This window comes from Oreochromis aureus, linkage group 17 (genome assembly GCF_013358895.1).
Source record: "Oreochromis aureus strain Israel breed Guangdong linkage group 17, ZZ_aureus, whole genome shotgun sequence".
Classification (NCBI taxonomy): Eukaryota; Metazoa; Chordata; class Actinopteri; order Cichliformes; family Cichlidae; genus Oreochromis; species Oreochromis aureus.
The window spans coordinates 8515964-8534198 of NC_052958.1; the positions used below are offsets into that span (position 1 = coordinate 8515964).

At 41.7% G+C, this 18235-nt stretch overlaps 1 protein-coding gene across 1 annotated transcript; it reads right to left on the reverse strand.

The window, feature by feature from the left end:
* Positions 1-582: 582 nt before the first annotated feature.
* yaf2 (YY1 associated factor 2) lies at positions 583-17208 on the reverse strand. The gene is made up of 4 exons (XM_031750586.2): positions 16982-17208; positions 16425-16550; positions 4357-4512; positions 583-4108 (listed from the first exon to the last, which is right to left on the reverse strand). Exons 1-4 carry the CDS (start codon positions 17005-17007, stop codon positions 3856-3858), a joined length of 561 nt encoding a protein of 186 aa, XP_031606446.1. The 5' UTR covers positions 17008-17208; the 3' UTR covers positions 583-3855.
* Positions 17209-18235: the final 1027 nt, after the last annotated feature.

Below are 18235 nucleotides of genomic sequence, written 5' to 3' on the forward strand. Positions count from 1 at the left end.
CAGCTCGTGGCTGTCTTTACACTTTTATTTTGAAGGCGGCAGGAACAAACTTCCTTATCTTATCTATGTTTTGTGTGTTTAGTGTTGCAGCTTGCTCAACAGAAGCAAGAGGTCGAGACCCTCATTTGGGGGAAGGGTGGGAGCAAATAGCAGAGTTCTCCCCCATCCCTCCCCCCTCCAGTCAGCCCCTGTCTGCAGCAACTTTCCACGGGTCTCACCTCTGAAAAGACCCATTCAGTGTCTTTGATTCAGTGTGGCTTTAAGTAACAAGTCATCCTTAGTGATGTGGTTACAACTGACAACCCTGAACTTCAATTGCATTTTCATTAAGGGACATAAAAGGTCACTTATCTGATGTATATAACGTCAGAGCTGCTGGCTGTTTAATATTAAAGTCTTGATTTGAATTTTCAAATTAAAAGTGTAGGACTACAATGCAAAATGAATGTGTTAGATAAACCTGCATCTATTGTGATGAAGACAGTAGGGTTATTGAGTGCTAAGGCAAGCCCCAACATGCCTTTGCCTGCATGCAACAAAGTGACAAATGAGAGCTGTGTACAGAAGAAAGCAGCTTTTTTGTGTGTTTGAATTTTGTAATTTTCTTATTCAGACATGTAATAAACAAGTTCACACATTTTAAAACAAATGAGCATGGCAAAAAAAAAAATCAAAAAACTATATCATTAAGTGACACTAACACATTTAAAGTGTTCCATTGTTGCCACAAGGAGCAAATGTTCGTCAGAGCAGCTCTCCCCGGGCTCACACGCCTAGTCCCAGCTAGAGTAGCGAACCTAAGAGGAGACACTCCCGACACATTGAAACAAATACTAACAAACTAAGAGACGTAACCTTTCCCACAATATACCAAGACCTTAGTATCATCATGCCATGACAGTTCTCAGAATGCGCTCTAAAATAGTGAGTAAAAATCTCAACAATAACACTGGTATGATGGATAATACAACCACATCAAAACATTGTAGTACAATAGTTTAGAAATATCTATTTCATCTGTTTAATTATTCTACATGTTTTATAAGTTATTGTGTGTAGTTAGGTTGATCTATAGTTGTTCTGCTGGGAGTTTTGAATACTCTAAAGCTCTGCCTTTTTTTTTTTCCTTTTTTGCTACGTCAGTTAAATAAAGTCCATCACACTGCAAGACATCACTCATACAGCTCGTAAAAGTGCAAGTCCACAACTCATTTCCCCCCATTGTACAAGTACAACGCTGCATCCGAAGGGTGGCTGCGGAGCAACATCAGCATCCTCTGGTTCTCTGCTGGGATGCTGAACAGCACGTGAGTGAGCAAACTGCGCTTCCTGAGACTCGTATACATCTACTCGCGAGTGTCCGACTGCGGGGAAGAGCGTCGGGCTTAAGTGTGGAGGTGAAGGAGAAGCTGAAGCAGAGATTAACAGGTGAACACAGGTGTCACTTACAGCTTTACCGTCTACTGTATTTAGCTGACAATGTCCCAGTGACACACAGGATCAACCTGGTTTGGAACAGATCTTAAAGAAAATAAAAGCACAGCAAATAAAAGCTTCAAACTGATGATGTGCATTTTGTAAGGCAGCATGCTGAGTGTACATCAGTCTGTGGGTTCATGTGATCGGCGTGATCCAAAAGGAAGTCAGTGACTCGGGACAGGATTTGTTTACTTTCTGTAGCCACGATGTGGAGAAAAAAAAACAAAAAAAACCCCAGCAAAGATTCACGCCGACTTTAATCTGGAAGAAGCCTGCATAATTCCACACGCTGCATTAAGTGATTTTTGTAATAGCTAGAGGGCAAAAATATATCAACTCAATGAATCAGAGCACTGAGATTCTATTGATTTTAGCTCTGTCAGTAGTTTATTCATCTTGCAGATGTATACCAAGCAGCAAAGGCCTTTACTTGGATTGGTGAATTTGAGCAACAAGAGTCCAATTTTTATTCGTCTCATAGCCCAGATATGGTCTGCTGCTACCCATCACTGTGACAATGGTCGGGGGATGGTTTATGTAAAGGTCAGAAAACTACAAACATGAAAGCTATATGATGGTGCAGAACTGATAAATATTTGTACTCAGTTTTGCACATTTTCCAGATGAAAGTCTAGCTCACAATTGAACATGAGGTTGCTGTCTGGGCAGAATACATGACACCTGCTGACTTGCTGTGAACGGACCAAAAAAACATGACCTGCACTGTTCTTACACTGGGGCAATAATACATTACATGGATTTTGCACTAGGAAGCTGGCATTTAAAGGCTGCTATATGTGCCATCAAGCCTTCCTGGGCACGTTCCTACGCAGAGGTTTGCAAGGTAACCTAGAATAAAACTGGCAGGTGGGGTATATGTATGCTAAAATTACTTAGTAGTGTGTTTATATATAAAAAGATCACTTAATACAGGTTCAGGTTTGCGGTAGCTACTGCCTGAATTGAATGACACAAAGAACAGCTGATTGCATTTGAAAATTAGGGAAGGGTGACCAATTAAAGGACAAAGAAAACCTGTCTTTTTTTTTTATGATCACATGTGTCTAGAACAGCTTCAGTGCACCTGGGCAGAATTCTCCAAGGTATTTGCTCCCTTGGTTATTTGAAAATGGTGATATCTCCTATATATGTTCAGAAAATTTCAGGCATGGTGATTGTGAAGGTCAAGGAATATGATTCTGATCATTTTCATAACAAATTAATTCAGTGCCCTACAATGGAGGCACTCATGCCAGAAGAGTACGCTCCCATCACAGAAATGGTTCATCACAAGATAAAGGTGACATCTTTGCACTGGTTTTCCCTGACCTTTTCCTCTAATCAGACAACTGCACCCAAACCATGTCAGCCACATATAACAGAGCCAACATTGTCCTCGCTGTAAGCGTCAGTGGGACAGATTTTTCCTTTAATATGTTACCCTTCTATAGCTGACTATGGCACAAACTTAAAGACAGGATTTTCCTTCATACTGTGCCTTCCTGCCAGGGGATATAACAGACTTTCAGTAACCAACGGGCTTCAATCATTATGCAAAAACAACAACTAAAAACAAAAAAAACAAAACAAAACAAAACATCAAAAAGTGGCAGAGGGAGTACCGCCACTGTGCCGTGTTTAAAAAAAGAAAATCATTACAGCAGAGTCTAAGAGAGGAAGCTTAAGAGTATCAAGATCAGGTTAAAGGTTCAGTGTGGGGACACTGATGTTCAGGTTTATAACAGGTAGATAACGAATTCAGGCAGAGGCAGAATATTCCACACGGGGAAAGAAAAAGTCCCTCTGCCGGCCGCTGATGATGATGATGAATATGAAGATGAAAGCAAGGACAGGGATCCACATTTCTTAGGGGAAAAAAGACAAATCATGGACGTTAGGTGCACGTGGAGGAAAACCTAAAGCATGAGGATCCAGCACTCTATCCAAAACTTTGTTTCTCCTGTCAGTTCTGAAGAAGTTCCTCATCAGTCTGTGAGTAAATATTCCAGGAGCAAGCTTTTAGACAGTGTGCGGCTTACTTACAACTACACAAAAAATAATTCCAATTTACCAAGTAGACTACTAAAAACCTTCCAAGATTTAGCAAACGTTGTATTGCTTTCTAAATGCACGATTCCACTGCTGTAGAAAATCCGCTAACTGATCAAACTCGCCAAATCTGATGTGTCCTTGCAACAAAAAAATTTCTAGTAAAAACAAAATACTTAAAAGGAAAAAAAAATGAGAAAAAGAAAAGTTTTATTCATTATCGTGCAGCTCTAATGTAGAGGCAGGATACTCCTCTAGTGACTTGTGGACTTGCAGATGAGACATTGATGGAGGCGGGGTGGAGGGAAAGGTTTCAAGGAGGCTGACTCAGTGAGACTCTCCGTTGACCGAGCTCCCCTCTCCTCTGGGTGAGGAAGAGCGGGAAAGGCCCTTCTCTGTGTTTTCTGAGCTAGAGCCGTTCTGGCTGTGGTGGTCGGCCGATGACACGGAGCTGGAGGAAGTGGCCGAGGTGGCAGAGGGCTTGGCCTTCTCCTTAAAGTCCGTTATGATGACTGTCAGGTCCCCAACCGTCACCTCCAAGTGCTGGGCGCTGCTCCGATCGATGTTTTTTAGTCTTGGCCTGATGAGTGAGTGGAAAAGACCATTAAGCATACAAGGCTATTTTTAAAAATCCTGCATAAAGAGCACCTGCCTGGTTCTGCTTTGAAATATATTCCTGGTGTCTCCCACTTCCCACTTCCTGAAATTCTTTATGAAACATGACAGCCTAACTCCAGGTGGCAACATAAACAGTTTTTGCACTTTTCCATGTTTATTCATGAATCCCTCTAATATCTGACTCTGACAACCTGGCATCAGCTCACTTACCTCATCTTCTTGTGGCTGTTCTTTTTAAGCGGCGGCTCTCTGTCGCTCTTCTCCTTCTCGACTCGCTCCTTCTTTTCCTTTTTGGGCTGTGAGGGCAACACAAACTGCTGCGTTACCTGCTGCTGAGAAACTAGCTGGGAGACGGGACGTGGCTTCCTGATCCAGGAGGGAGGAGTGTTGAAAAGGGGATGAAGGGAGAAAGAGAGAGAGAGGGAGAGACAAAGGGAGAGACAGAGAGCGGCAGATTAATGAGAGGGAAAAAAACGTAATGAACACATGGCTTTGTGCTAGCCTACCACTATAATCAAGAGCCAATGATCACTGCCAGTGCTGGTTAGGATGGTGCTGCTCAAGTGCTCTTAACACTGGCAACACACGCTGAGTGCATTTAAAATAAAACCCAGAGTTCAGCCATCTGTGAGATGTGGAGTGTACCTGCACAGGCTTGTTTTTAGCACTCGCAAGACAAGATCAGTTGTGGTAAATATACAGGTGCAGTAGGAATTAGAAGTGTGCAAAACATATTGAATATAAAATATTTAGCAGATTAATCATGTGTGGAAATAACCGTTAGTTGCAGTTAGATTCAAAAGTAAGCCTAACTGACTACAACAGTAAAATCCTACTTTGATATTAATGGGTGTGTTCGCCACACATTCTTTACTCAGGTAGGTGTCTGTAAGACAGAATGACACCATCCATGATCCCCCCGCTCTTATGTTGAACATGCAGTCATTGTTAACCAGTAATCGCTTTAAATGCTTTAATGTACACTGCGGTGATGATACTTGTCTGTGCGTGGCATTAGCTGTGATGATGTGAATACGCCCTCCATGTCTGCTGGAGTATAATTATGCTTTTCATTGTGGCCTTTCAAGAACTGGGCACCATTTTTTGGGACTTAAAATAGAATAACTGAACTGTAGTTTGTTCTCAATGCAAAGCAAGTGCCGAGTTGTTGATGAGAGAGGATGGTCCTGAGAAGCATGGATAATATACCTTCACACACAGGTTCCACAAATCGCTGAAGACAGAGCCAATATGATATTAAATGGTCCTCCTCACATTCATATCTCCATCTTTCATGAGGGTGTAATGTCTCAGAAATAATGTATTATGCAACTGGTTGGCTACAGGAGAATGCATTAGGACTGTGATCGTATTTCTGAGCAGGACTCTGTATGTGTGTGTATTTTGGAGCTTGCCAAGAGCCCTAGCCTGAGAGGGAAGTGTGCTGAAAAGGCCATCTGTTGGGGCGGTCTACACATCTAGTGCCTTTATTAATTGCATGCACACACAAATGAATTACACACAGTATGAATGCACGTATGTCCATAAACTACACTGAATGTTGTATAGAAAACAAAGGTGATTCTAGAAGAAAATGTATGTTTGCTTTTATACACGGTGCAATCGTCAAAAACAACATCCAGTCATGTACATTAAAGCACATGGCTGAAGCATGAGGGCATGACGACTACACAGTAATTAGAAGTCAAATTTGTAATCGAAGCTAAAAATTAACATTGCCATAGCAACAGACATAGCATATATAATTATATTTTTAACTTTAAACCCTAAGCAGAACAATAGCTACAGATTGGTACCATGCAATTTTGTCTTGATGACTGATGCTGGCTTATTGGACTATATGATGTCAAGTGTGTTAATGGTTGAGGTTTCATTTATTCAATTTTGCACAGGTGAATTGTTTAGACAGTGTCACAAAGAGCTAAAAGAGTTAAAACAGCTTCAGTTACCATTTCATTTGAAGATATTTTGTTGTATCTATGAATGCTTCTGAAATAAAGTGGATTTGGTAGAATTTATCATGAGTCACAATGATTAGCTCGAGTGGCCTTGTCAGATCCAGCACGTGGTGTTGCCTGTAATATTTCAGGGGTGACTTGTCAGTGCTGCTGCTCCCCTGCATTGCTGTGGGCCATTTCATCACCTTCACAGCATTCACCTACAGGTTCCAGGGGGTATTTACTTATTGCTCTCCAATTCTATATGTCACATATTTGTGGTTAGTAGCACTGGAAAGTTGAAAATGCTGATTACCCTATGGCGTTTTTCTCATGTGGACTAAAATGTGCCTTATTATATTTAAGATGTGCTGCAATTACAAAATATTATCCTCATAACATTTCATTAAAAAAAAAAAAAAAAAAGTCCATTAGAACATCTAATAGAACTTCACGGTGTCTTTCAAGTGTACGACACCTGATCCCAGATTAGTCTGACCACTGTGACTTGTTGTGCAGAAAATAGTCGCACATTTTTTCCAAAGTGAGCCTTGGTGGCCCATTTAGCTTCATTTAAAGGTTTTTCTACCTCAAATTCCACATGGATATACATACACAGAAGCTCCTGTCTTTTTCTGAGGGCAAAGATGTTGTTGAGCAATTCTGGGATGACCTAAATTGGGGCCAAGCTTCAAAGACTCTCTCCCACAGACAATTTTTTTTTAAACTTAGCTTTTACTGCCTTCACATAACTTGCAGTGATGCTAGCAAGTCTAAAGTAAAATGCAAATGGGTCTCTTGGCCTACATAACTGTCTGATAGGGAGGAGATGTAGAGATTCTCTAATATGTCTGTCTTGTCAGCAAGATGCTGCAGAAGTGCTGACTCCTTTTTAAATAAAGACAAAGGCCTCTCAGAGTCCTCTGTTCCCAGTTCGAGTAATTTGCTGCTCTCCTTGACATCTTTTTGTTTAATAGTCCTACAGCAACTAAGCAGCATCTGGTGGTCTAAATGTACTGACACACACACACACACACACACACACACACACACACACACACACAAACAGCAACCATCACAAAAGGATCAGCTGTCCCGCCCTCAGGACAAACGTTATCAGCTTCCAAAACTAAAAACTCATCTGGCTGCGTCATTCATAACATCCTTAGGCTTTTGTTTGATGAATTTAGTTTAGAACGTCATTGTGCACTTTGTGTGATTTACTGTATGCAAGTAATTAATTCCTCCTCTCATTAATGCAGTCAGTGAGTGATGGTTTTGCTTGAAATGTAATCTCCCATCAGCCTAAAATGTTTTAGATTGAAAGCCTGGATGTGCCAGAGAGCAACTGAGGCCACGTCTAAACACACGCAGCCAACCTCCCTCCATGTATTACAGTGGAGTTGATTCTCACTAATAGAACCAGCTCAATAACCAGAAGGTGAAAGAGGAGACAGACAACCCAATATTATGGTGAGGCAAAGCGGCAGGTCTAAACAGAGCTGCCTCTGTTAACCCAATCAAATGGTGTTTATCTCTGCACTTAGGCCCTCACTGCTAGCCTCCCTTTGGGCACCGAGTGTGTGTTTGTGTATGTGTGTGTATTGATTCCAAAATAATTTCTGTCCCGAATGTAACGGTCTATTCTTTCAGACATTAATACTGCGTGTTGGAACCGCTGTTCCTGTCGATATCTGCTTCACTCATTCTACTACAGCTAATGGAGTCCCACAATGGGAAATTAAGCCTCCCCCTGTAATGTCCTAAACATAGCAAATTGTATTTCCTTCAAAGAGGAGAGTACAGCAAACACACAAAGCCTTGGTTTCAATTCACAGAAAGTGATCAGCCAGTTTATTGTTACATGTATTGTCTTTGCCTTCACTTGATCTTTTTCATACCTTCTCCTTTCCATTTACTTCTGCAATGTTTTATTTCTAGAACATAAGTGCAACACTGTGTTAAACATATCATCAATAGGGGATCAACTTGAACTAATACTATTATCAATAACTAATAATAATATTTAATACTCACATAAGAAATGATTAAAAACAGTTCCAAACCTAATTTGTTCCCGCTTTGCCAGTTGGTACTAATTAGCATGTATGTGCGATTCACACTTAAAACTTATAGACATAGCCTTCTAACCTAGCTTTCTAAGGCCTCAGTCATCCTGTCCTAGAGTTGGCGAGTGTTTGCAGACAAGTTGGCATCTTCCATACAAACTATGGACAACCGTGGCAACCCGCTAGCAACCAAAGCAATCACAACGAGGTCTTTGTAACCAATTTCACAACCTAAAGAAACCGCTTGCCAATACACACTCTTCTCTACTGATAGTTGCCAGGGGGGGGTCAGTGACTGGTTTTCAAGCCTGTATGACAGGAGCGTTAGCAATCGATTTCACACCGGCTAGGAGCAATGTCCAACAACCACTCAACAAGTAGTCCAGGAATACACATTTTTCCCCTCACGACTGGTGACTGACAGATGGTTCCTAAGCAGTCTCTAGGTCTGTGTGACTAAGGCCTTATTCAATCACAGCCAGGAAAGTCTGAAACCTCAAGAAGCCAAGTTTCCTTGAGAAAGACTTTGAATCTTCCAGTTCACAAAATCATTCTTTTGACAGCCAAGAAGGCTAGTCCTGCCATCTTCATGTCCTTTTTTCGGTGTGACTGTGCAGTCTTTACTAACCTCTAACACAATAACAACAACAGGACAAAAGAGAGAGAGATTTATAGTCATCTATTCTGTAAGTCAATAAAACATTTCTGGCCAAAAGGACTTGACTTCAGGGTGATGTCAGAGCACACAATCCACAACCATGCCAGCACAGATCTGAAAAGCTTTTTTTTTTTTTTTTGGTGAGGGTAACACAAGTTCTAACTTTTTCAACTTATTAAGGCGGTTAAAAAAAAAAAAAAGAAAGAAAGAAAGAAATCCCTCCAGATGAATGTACTGTATTGTAGTTTATGTTGTTGCGTTTCTTGTTGATATAGCTGTTCTTTTTCTTTTTTGGCCTCTCTTGTGTGAAACTAAATAAACACAAACCTCACTCTCAATCTCACAACCTAAAAGTTTAATCGTGAACTGAAGGCAAACTTCGTTTATTCTGCAGAATCTGAGCTGGAAAAAAATGTTGCCACTGATCCCTTACACTTACTTCAGTGACAAGGGAACTCTAGCTGACCTTTTTCCAAATATGTCGCACACATCTATCGTGTTCACACTCCTCTGCCCTCTCACTTTTTTTCTCCCTCCTCCCGATGCACTCAGTGACCTCCCACTCGTTCACTGCTGCCCTGGGCTTAAGAAAATATCACACAAGGATTTAAAAATGGGCGAAAAACTCTGATGTCAGTAAGTCATAAGCTGGAATAATTTTTTCTAATTAACTCCTATTTTCTGCCACAATGGACAACTGGGTTATCACCAGTACTGCTGAAACAACATGGATAGTGTTTAAGAGCACTAATCGTTTAACACATCTTAGCAGAACAAAGGCAACGATTGGTATTAAACTCCTTCACACGGAATCACCTTTAACAGTTTTGAATAACTACTCGTTTCTTGTTTGCTGGAACTCAAACTGTATATGGCCCCAGGTGGTTTCATGTGATTAAATGTGACCTCAGTGGAATGCACATCATACCACAGAGTTGCTGCACTGAGAGAACAATGAAACTGCAACATTTCATAAGTAGGGCTGTGTAGTATCATGCCATCTGCAATAATACCAATATAAATTTTTTATGCGATATAAAATAATATCACAATATCATTGCTATAGCAACATGCCTTTACGTTCCCTACAGTGAGAGAAACCCAGACATGTCTGAGAGGAAGAGTGGTGTGTCAACCTCTGATGGTGATTTAGTAACTAAGAGTGATACTTTAACAACCTCCAACAAAGCACAAGACTTTGTAAATCTATACAGAAAAAATGTTCTTGTTTTGCCACTTGAGGCGACTTCAGGCTTCGTAACCTGGTTGTGTAGTTCAACCAGGCTACGAAGGAGGAAATACTAGCAGCTGGTGATGTGCGACCCAAAAGTAAGCAAATGACTCAACCAAGCATCACTAACTGCATTCACTATCAGCAGTCCATATGACAGGAAGAGCAAACGGTAGATGGAAATTATTAATGTGGTTACATGGTATATGGCAAAGCAGGGTTTTAAGCAGCTGGTTAAAAAGCTCAACTCGAGATACAAAATCCCAGATTGAAAAATATTTTCTGTTTTATTATATGACGATATTAGCAAGTTCCTTACAAGTTACAAGGTTAAGCTACTTTGTTATTACTTGCTTACATTTGGTATGCTGTGGCAGTTGATATAATGATGTGGCAGTTGATATAATGCCATGCTTTTGCACTATAATTCTCCTGGGATGTTGTTTCAGTATTTCGAATTAGGAAGTCTGTCATCAACAACAGTAGCTCACTGCAAAAGTGCTTAATTTTGGTTGCACTAATAAATGCTGTTGCCTGCAAGTACTGATAAAATGTTCAGAATATTTTTTTTCTATAGAGTTGAAAATTTTGTTATTGCAAGTTTTCTTGAAATATAACCCAACTCAACCCAACGGTTGGCAGATATGGAGTAAACAATCATTTCACTTGTTGATTAATCTGTGGATTCTTTTTGATTAACAGTGCCTGAAAGTACAGCAATGGTGAAAAATGTCTGCGAAAAATATTAGAATATTCTTTAAATGTCTGACAAGTCCAAAAATATTTTGGTTTATTTTCATTAAATAAATAAAGAAACATGATCAAGAGAACTGCTGAGGCTCTAAACTAAAAACTTGGTTCCAGCTTTGTGATGATGTATTTTTAAGTTATTGCTAGTATCGTTTCGGGAACTTATCTATCAATATGCGTTACAAAAATGTCACTGTCGACTATCGATCTAAATCCTATCAGAGTTCAGTATCCTAAATATGAGTTGGAACTGTCAAACACTCAGTGGTTCGGGCTATTTGTATTATCGCATGTCCATACAACATAAGCTAGGGATGTGTGCGACTATACGACCAAGCAACCACAGCGATGTATAACCAGAATGTAAAAAAACCAAGAAAAGTCCTGCGCATTTCAGCAAAATTTGAAACGTGATTTGATTAATGACGAACATGATTAATAACTGTTTCAACTGAAGAAACTTCTCGGATGAGAGGTGAAACGTCTTCAAGCAACTCAAAGAAGTCCAGACGCTTTTCTTTGCAAACTCCTTTGACAACTGTTTCATATAACTCTTAAAATACACATGCAATATTTGTTAGGCCAATGTTAGCTTTATCCATTTCAAGCACTCAGTTTTAAATGTTTTGAGAAGGGTTTCTGTATGTTAGACGACTTGACCAGTCTAATTTTTTTCTCTCATTTAAATGACTAGTAAATTAATCACCAGGTACATAACTAGTATATGCAAACCATGAGCAGAGCGCATGTGCCATCACCTTTTTAGTAGCTATGCAGTGCATGTTCAGCCTATGGCAGAGTGAGTCACAAGCAAAACAAGGCGTCGAGCTTGTGTTTCAGGATAGCGCTCTGTATAGATTTGTTCTGTTAAAATATTGAACTTCTAATGAGTGGCTCCCAAAACACAGTACAGAATTCTGCAGATGTTTGGACTGCGTGCTGTCATTTATCGGGTACACAATGTGATGAGCAAACAGTCAACAGGACAGCTGATGGACTGCAAATAAGCATCAGAGCGTGCTCCTATAAACAACTTTCATCTCGCTGTTCTGTGATGATTGTAAGATCATTGTGAAATAGCTTATTTTATGCCCTGTTGAACACTCAATCCAGGTGTAGGTGTGCGTGTGTGTTTGTTTCAGATTTTCTATCAGCAGGTTGTATGCTGCTCCTGGGAGCTCCTCCAAACCCGATGATTAATGTCTTTCCCTGCCAGTACATGCTACCACTGTGTGTGTGTTCGTGTGTGTGTGGAACAGAGAGGGAGACAGATGGCCCTCCACGTCCTGTGGTTTATGACACCTTCTCCAGCCTGCTAGCCACACTACGTTACATTGTCCTCTCACACAAACGCCTGCCTGCACAAACACACAGAGCAGTATGTCATGCATCAGTGTCACCGCAGTAATTACAGGCTTATCACGTAGCCATAATCTTGAGCCACAGTGACGTGATAACAACCAGCTTCATTGTCCGTGGTGTGCACTCGGTGTTTGTATGCTATGTAAGCACTAATACCAGTAACCCACACAGCTGAGCCAACTGTGTCACTTATTAGAGGAAGTAATCATTCAAATGGGATTACAAGACATTGATTGTTGCTATATAGCGTTTCATACGCATGCTCCCAAGTTAAAAATTCAATTTACAGCCAGTCATCATACTTGTATGAATACCAGCTCATAAAAATGTGTTCATCTGTTGATGCCTGTTCTAATGATCTCATCTGACTTAGTCACTTGTGATCCAACGGCTATTCTGAACTCAAAGGATGCACACAACCGAAAATACCTGGATGCATTTCGTAACATTTTCCTGGGATGACTCAGTGTTACGGATCAAAGGAAAACAATGAAAACAAACCCTGAAACCATTTCATTCTTAGCACTTAACTGCAATGGAAACACATGACTCGAGTGTGTTGCTCTTTGCTAGTTACACAGTTTGTCTGTTTATACAGAGAAATGCAATATAGCAAAAGGGGTTGTCCTCACTGTTTGTCTATAAAGTCTGTAAAAAAGCCATATTGTATGTATACTTAAAACTAGTCATATCGAGAGCTGGATTTTCACAGTGAGTGAATCAGCCACATTCGAGCCAAATGCACATTTTGAGCTCAGTGTTTAGTAATGTGAACTGCACATAAACTGAGTGTGAGCTTTTGTGGGGGGTTTGATAAAACAACATCTAAAAAAAAAAAAAAAAACAACCCACAGTCAAATGCCGACAGGTTCCCAGCCAGCCAGAATGGTTTGCACTCGTTTAGGTGGAGCTGGCAAAACCCTGCACATCAGTCATTCTGTCACCGACAGACGCCCCAGGTTAAGTTCAACTCCTGGGAAGACACAGAAAGGGGGAGACACAACGCCAGTCGCCAAGAGAAGGAGGAGATAAGCGTAGGGAGAGGGTGAACACAAACAGGAGCTAACTAATAGGGAAGTCGCTGTCATAAATAGAGAAATATGTAGAAATATAATACTGCCAAACAGGCTCCTGAACATGGAGCATTTCCCCAGCGGCTCTGATTTGTTCGAGCTCTGCTCATTGAACAGATGCAGGTGTAGACGTCAGGGAAGGTCACACACTGCTCTATTACACCCAGCTGAAATTGGCTAAGGACGATGTTTCGGTTAAACAGCTGTCTTTCAGCACCACTTCACATGACATTTTTAGACTTTTATTCCAAACAGCAGCAAGGAAAATTACAGCTGAAACAAATCTTAGCTTTCACTGCATTCCTCAAGGATTAGGATAATACAGGACAAGTCACGACAGACACAATGTGAGACCCTAAAATGCCTTGCTCAGTGACCATGTAGGAATCAAATCTGTGATCTTGTACTACATTATCAAACAGTCTATTTTCTACTCATGCTGTGCCAAACCTGGTGCTTTCTTTGAGAGCCAATACACAGTATTACTTGCAGAAGTTGGGCTACATCTGCCAAACATTGGTAAATTTGTTACAGCAGCCCCTCCCACAAGCACTGACAACTTTGGGAGAAGCAATTTTGTGGTGCTGTGATTCTCAATTGGGCAATGGCACTGCATAGGTGAAAAAAGGGTGTAAGACACTTCGATCGATCAGGCTTGTTTTCAAAGGGTGGGACTCAGTCGAAAGAGTTTTGGGAAGATAAAATGATTCTCTGAAGTACAGTAATGAGATCGCATGATAAGTTGTGATCCCAAGGCTCTCCAAGTCTGCCCTAATTAAACGTTGTAAGCTCGCAGCTTGTCGTAAAGAGCAACACACTGTATTTTTCCACATTAATCAGCGCAAATGACTCCATCATGTTTTGAGCGAGCGTGCACTTTCTCTTGTGCTTTACAAAAACGCAGGCCCTACTTTTTGTTCCTCCAAATTCCACTTCCTCGCTGTACGAGTTTCTGAGCTGCCGACAGAATTAAAAGAACGTCAGCCAGTTCCCACTTTGTCAAAGTGTCTCGCTCTTCCATTTACTCGACCTCCTCCGATAAGCGAGACCAATTCTGCTGATGTATCCCTGTCTGCAGTCTCAAACTCACAGCCTCAACAACGTGCTTTCAATCAGCCCCGCTGGCTTTGGGCCCCTGCAGTAGATCATCTCTCCACATCACAGGGATTGAGGCGGCAAGATCTGCTAAAGCTTGCCTTCATAAAACATTTATTTTACCTCTTGACGGCAACACGCAAACACTCCTCAGCCTAAATTATTTCCACCTCGTCCTAAAACATTCTCTTTTTGTACCATTCACTGCCTCGACTCCTTGCCAAAAACCACACAGATCCAGTTGAGCAAAGTGCCATTTTATGTGTTAGGTTACTGCCAGGCTGATTTAAGCCATCCCCACAGAACTCACATTGGCTGTGTCCTTCAGGCTGCGGGACACTTCCTCTAACCACTGGACACTCCACGCCTCTGCTGAGCATTAATTCATTTACTCCACAGCAATAGCTCAGTCATGCTTGTTTAGCAACCAGCGAGGGAATTTGCCGTGCCCCGCATTCATATTCTGCGTGTTGTTTGCCCTTTAGCACCTTGGGTTTGCGCGCCGAGAAATCCACTTGTCTGTTGTGTTTGGTCATTAACAGCTGCGACCACCTGTATGGCCATTTTGCTGCAGCATTAGCCCATGTTTGGCTCACATGCACGTGTGTGGCGGGTACATGACCGCACTAATGCTACTACAACATTTGCGTAGCACTGCAGTTGGGAAGACAGAAGGTTATTAACATTAAATAAGACCTTCTCACGGACATTTTCTAAATTTGTCGCCTGGGTATCAGGGGTGCAAGTGAGGAATTCTCGCTCTTGTGTCCTTGCCAACTTTGGAAAAAAAAAATGTCCAGATGGGGAAGACAAAGGACGCTTTTGGTGACATGAGGAATCAGACAGGCTCTTGGCGAAGCTGCAAACACACCAATCTCAATGGAGTGTCCTCTAAACAATCAGCTCTCAGTAGCAATAAGCTGGACCCAATGATAACAGCATGTCTGCTCCTCATTCCCTCTGTGAGCAGCAGCACTGCACTTTGACTGCATGTTTATGGGTGTGCATTTGCGAACAAATATGTATGCGGTCACGAGTAAAATTTGCATGTTGAGTGCATCTGTACTCAGCGTGTGTGTGTGTGTGTCTCTGATGACAGCAGGCTGATTAAGCTGTTGCATAGTAATGAGCTATGGCTGTCTGTCTGGCAGCTGCTCTGACAACCTCTTTTCACAACTAGCACTCCCACACACACACACACAGAAAAAGACAGAGAAATAAACGCGGGCATTTCAGTAACACACAGAAGAAACACTCTCATGAAAAGGCATCAAAGCTGACAAGAGCACTGAAGCATTGTTGTTTATGTTGTAGTTTAATCACTGGGAAAGTCGCGCTAATGCAGGAGAGGATAATTATGATGCATTAAAGAGGGAGATCATGTAACAATGCACAGCTTCCCTATAGCCACAGCTAAACAGCTGCACTTCCTCTCCTTCACTCTTTGTTGTGTTTTCCTCCTGATAATGAGTGTCACTGAGGAATAACAGCCATTTCCTGCTTCAAATCACTGATGTCAGGGGGAAGTAGCAGCCACAGGCACAGAGGGCAGCTGTGTGTGTGTGTGTGCGCGCGCGCGCACACCTTCGTGCTGTGCATTTGTACGCTTGAGTACCTGTGTGCGAGGTCATGTGCATGCCTATAAGAGGTCTCTTACAAATATCTGCAGGGCAGTGAAATGGATGTGTGTGCTTAAGGAGCAAGCTATCCTTCTTCCCTCAGTTCACTGAGGTCAGTGTCAGCTGGCAGGAACATGGAGACTAATGCACTGCTTAAAGGAGACGTGAAAGGGTGCAATTAGTAAATAAACATACTGACTTGAAGGATCTTTAAGCACTTCCTTTCACAGAAAACACACCAAATTGAATAACACAAAAAAACAAAGAAAAAAAAACTAAGCCATTTTTTGTTTGTTTATGTTTACTCTGAATTGTGTAGGAAGGGTTCAAAATCCACACAAATGTCAGTTAACATGGCCAGCCCCTCCATTCCCAAAGGACCCTACACCACCCCACCCCTCACACCCCGAGCGGGGCCCCACTAATGTAAAACACACCAAAGGTAATGTATATCCATCCTTACCTTGTTGATGTCCCCTTCCTGACATCACACATCATGCACTTAAAAGCCTCTGCCGTGTTCTTGTACGTGCACACGCTGCAGTCCCAGAACCCCTCGTCGGAGGAGGGCTTCGGTTGACGCTTCGGCCTTTTAAGACAATAAATTTAGAAAAAAAAGGAGGAAAAAAAGAGGAGAAAAAAAACGGAAAGAGAAGATGAGAGAGGAAAGGGTCGAGAGGAGACAAGAGTGAGTTCGGGCACCACTCATCCGCGAAGGCTATCGATAGCAAACATCAGGGTAAGCCTGTAGGATTTAGGAAATCATCTGCAAAGCGCGCTATGATCCGACACTGTAATTGGCGATGAGGTTTTAACACCCGCGCGCGCGCACACACACACATATTCCCCGCACGCGCACATACACACAAGCAGCGAGTGAGGCAGTGAGAGAGAAAGAGAGAGGGAGAGAGAAGGGGAGGGGGGCCGTAAAGAAAACCCATTTTTTCCCCCGTGCGCTTGCCGATGTCCGCTCCCCTCCCCTAGCCCTGAATATCCAGCACGCACTAATTCGCTCGTTACCTTGTCGGACTCCTCTTGTCGCCCATGCCAGACCGGGGTTTATCTGGAGGTGCTGAGACGACCAGGAGCCTTGTTATTTCAATTTTTTTTAGCCGAGAAGCGATGCGCTTGTGCCGCTCGGCTTCCAGCTGTCGTGGAAACTCCGCTTGGGAAATGCTCACGTGACGGGCTGGGACCAATCACAGGCTGGGTTACTTCCCGTGGCTTGACATTCCTCTTGATGAATCAATGCCGCCTTCACGTTCCCTGCGTAAGCTCCCCCTTCTGTCGATTTAGAGTGCTAAGTAATGATTCCATTTGCTTTTTTATGACAGTAATGACTAAAAACCATACAAGTCTCCGCCTAAATCCATTATACAATATTTCACTTGCAGTCTTTCCCTCTAATGAAATGCTCTAACAAATTCACATCCTAGTAATTAAACCACACCTCCAATATAGGAAAAATGTTTCAAAAAGCACCCTATGTGCTCTTCATGACGCCATAATTTCCACATGTAGTTGTTTGTCAATTTTGCCCGCAATAAATTACGACACTTTCCGACAGCACCTAAATGCAACAAATCCCACTAATGTTCTGCGTCTGTAGCAATGCTGGATACTGCTCAAGACTGTGCCGCGAATCCTTTCATATCCCTGCGTCTTCGCGCAGACGGCATTAATGGCACACCAGTTTGCCGCAGACGCATCAAACATGGGGGAAATCCCTCTTTGTATTTGCGTGCTGACGCAAGCAGGCATCAAAAAGATATTTCCACCAAGCGCCGCACCAGCGAGCGGTTCCAACATCTTTTTATATTCAAGGTATTTTATTGCAGCGGAAACCCACTCGGAGCATTTTATTTCCTACATATACATATGCAACGTGTGGGTCACTGCAAGTGGTTTCCGCTTTTCTAAGCTTTAAAAGAGCACATATATATATATATATATATATATATATATATATATATATATATATATATATATATATATATATATTATATATATTATATATATATATAAAATATATATATATATATATATATATATATATGTGTGTGTGTGTGTGTATGTATAGATAGATATCTCAAAAATGAATACACTGTACAATGTAGTCAGTGCACAGCTTGTACAATAGTGTAAATTTGCTGTTCCCTCTAAATAACTCAATATGCAGCCATTATTGCATAAAACGCTGGCAACAAAAGTGAGTACATCCTTAAGTGAAAATGTCCAAATTGTGCCCAATTAGACATTTTCCCTTCCTGGTGT

Excerpts from the sequence above, each read along its gene's own strand:
- yaf2 (XM_031750586.2), bottom strand. The coding sequence starts at position 17,007 with ATGGGCGACAAGAGGAGTCCGACAAG. Across the intron at positions 4,513-16,424 it reads AGGAAGGGGACATCAACAAG|GAAGCCACGTCCCGTCTCCC; the intron begins GTAAGGATGGAT and ends CTCCTGGATCAG. Across the intron at positions 4,109-4,356 it reads AACAGCCACAAGAAGATGAG|GCCAAGACTAAAAAACATCG; the intron begins GTAAGTGAGCTG and ends CTCACTCATCAG.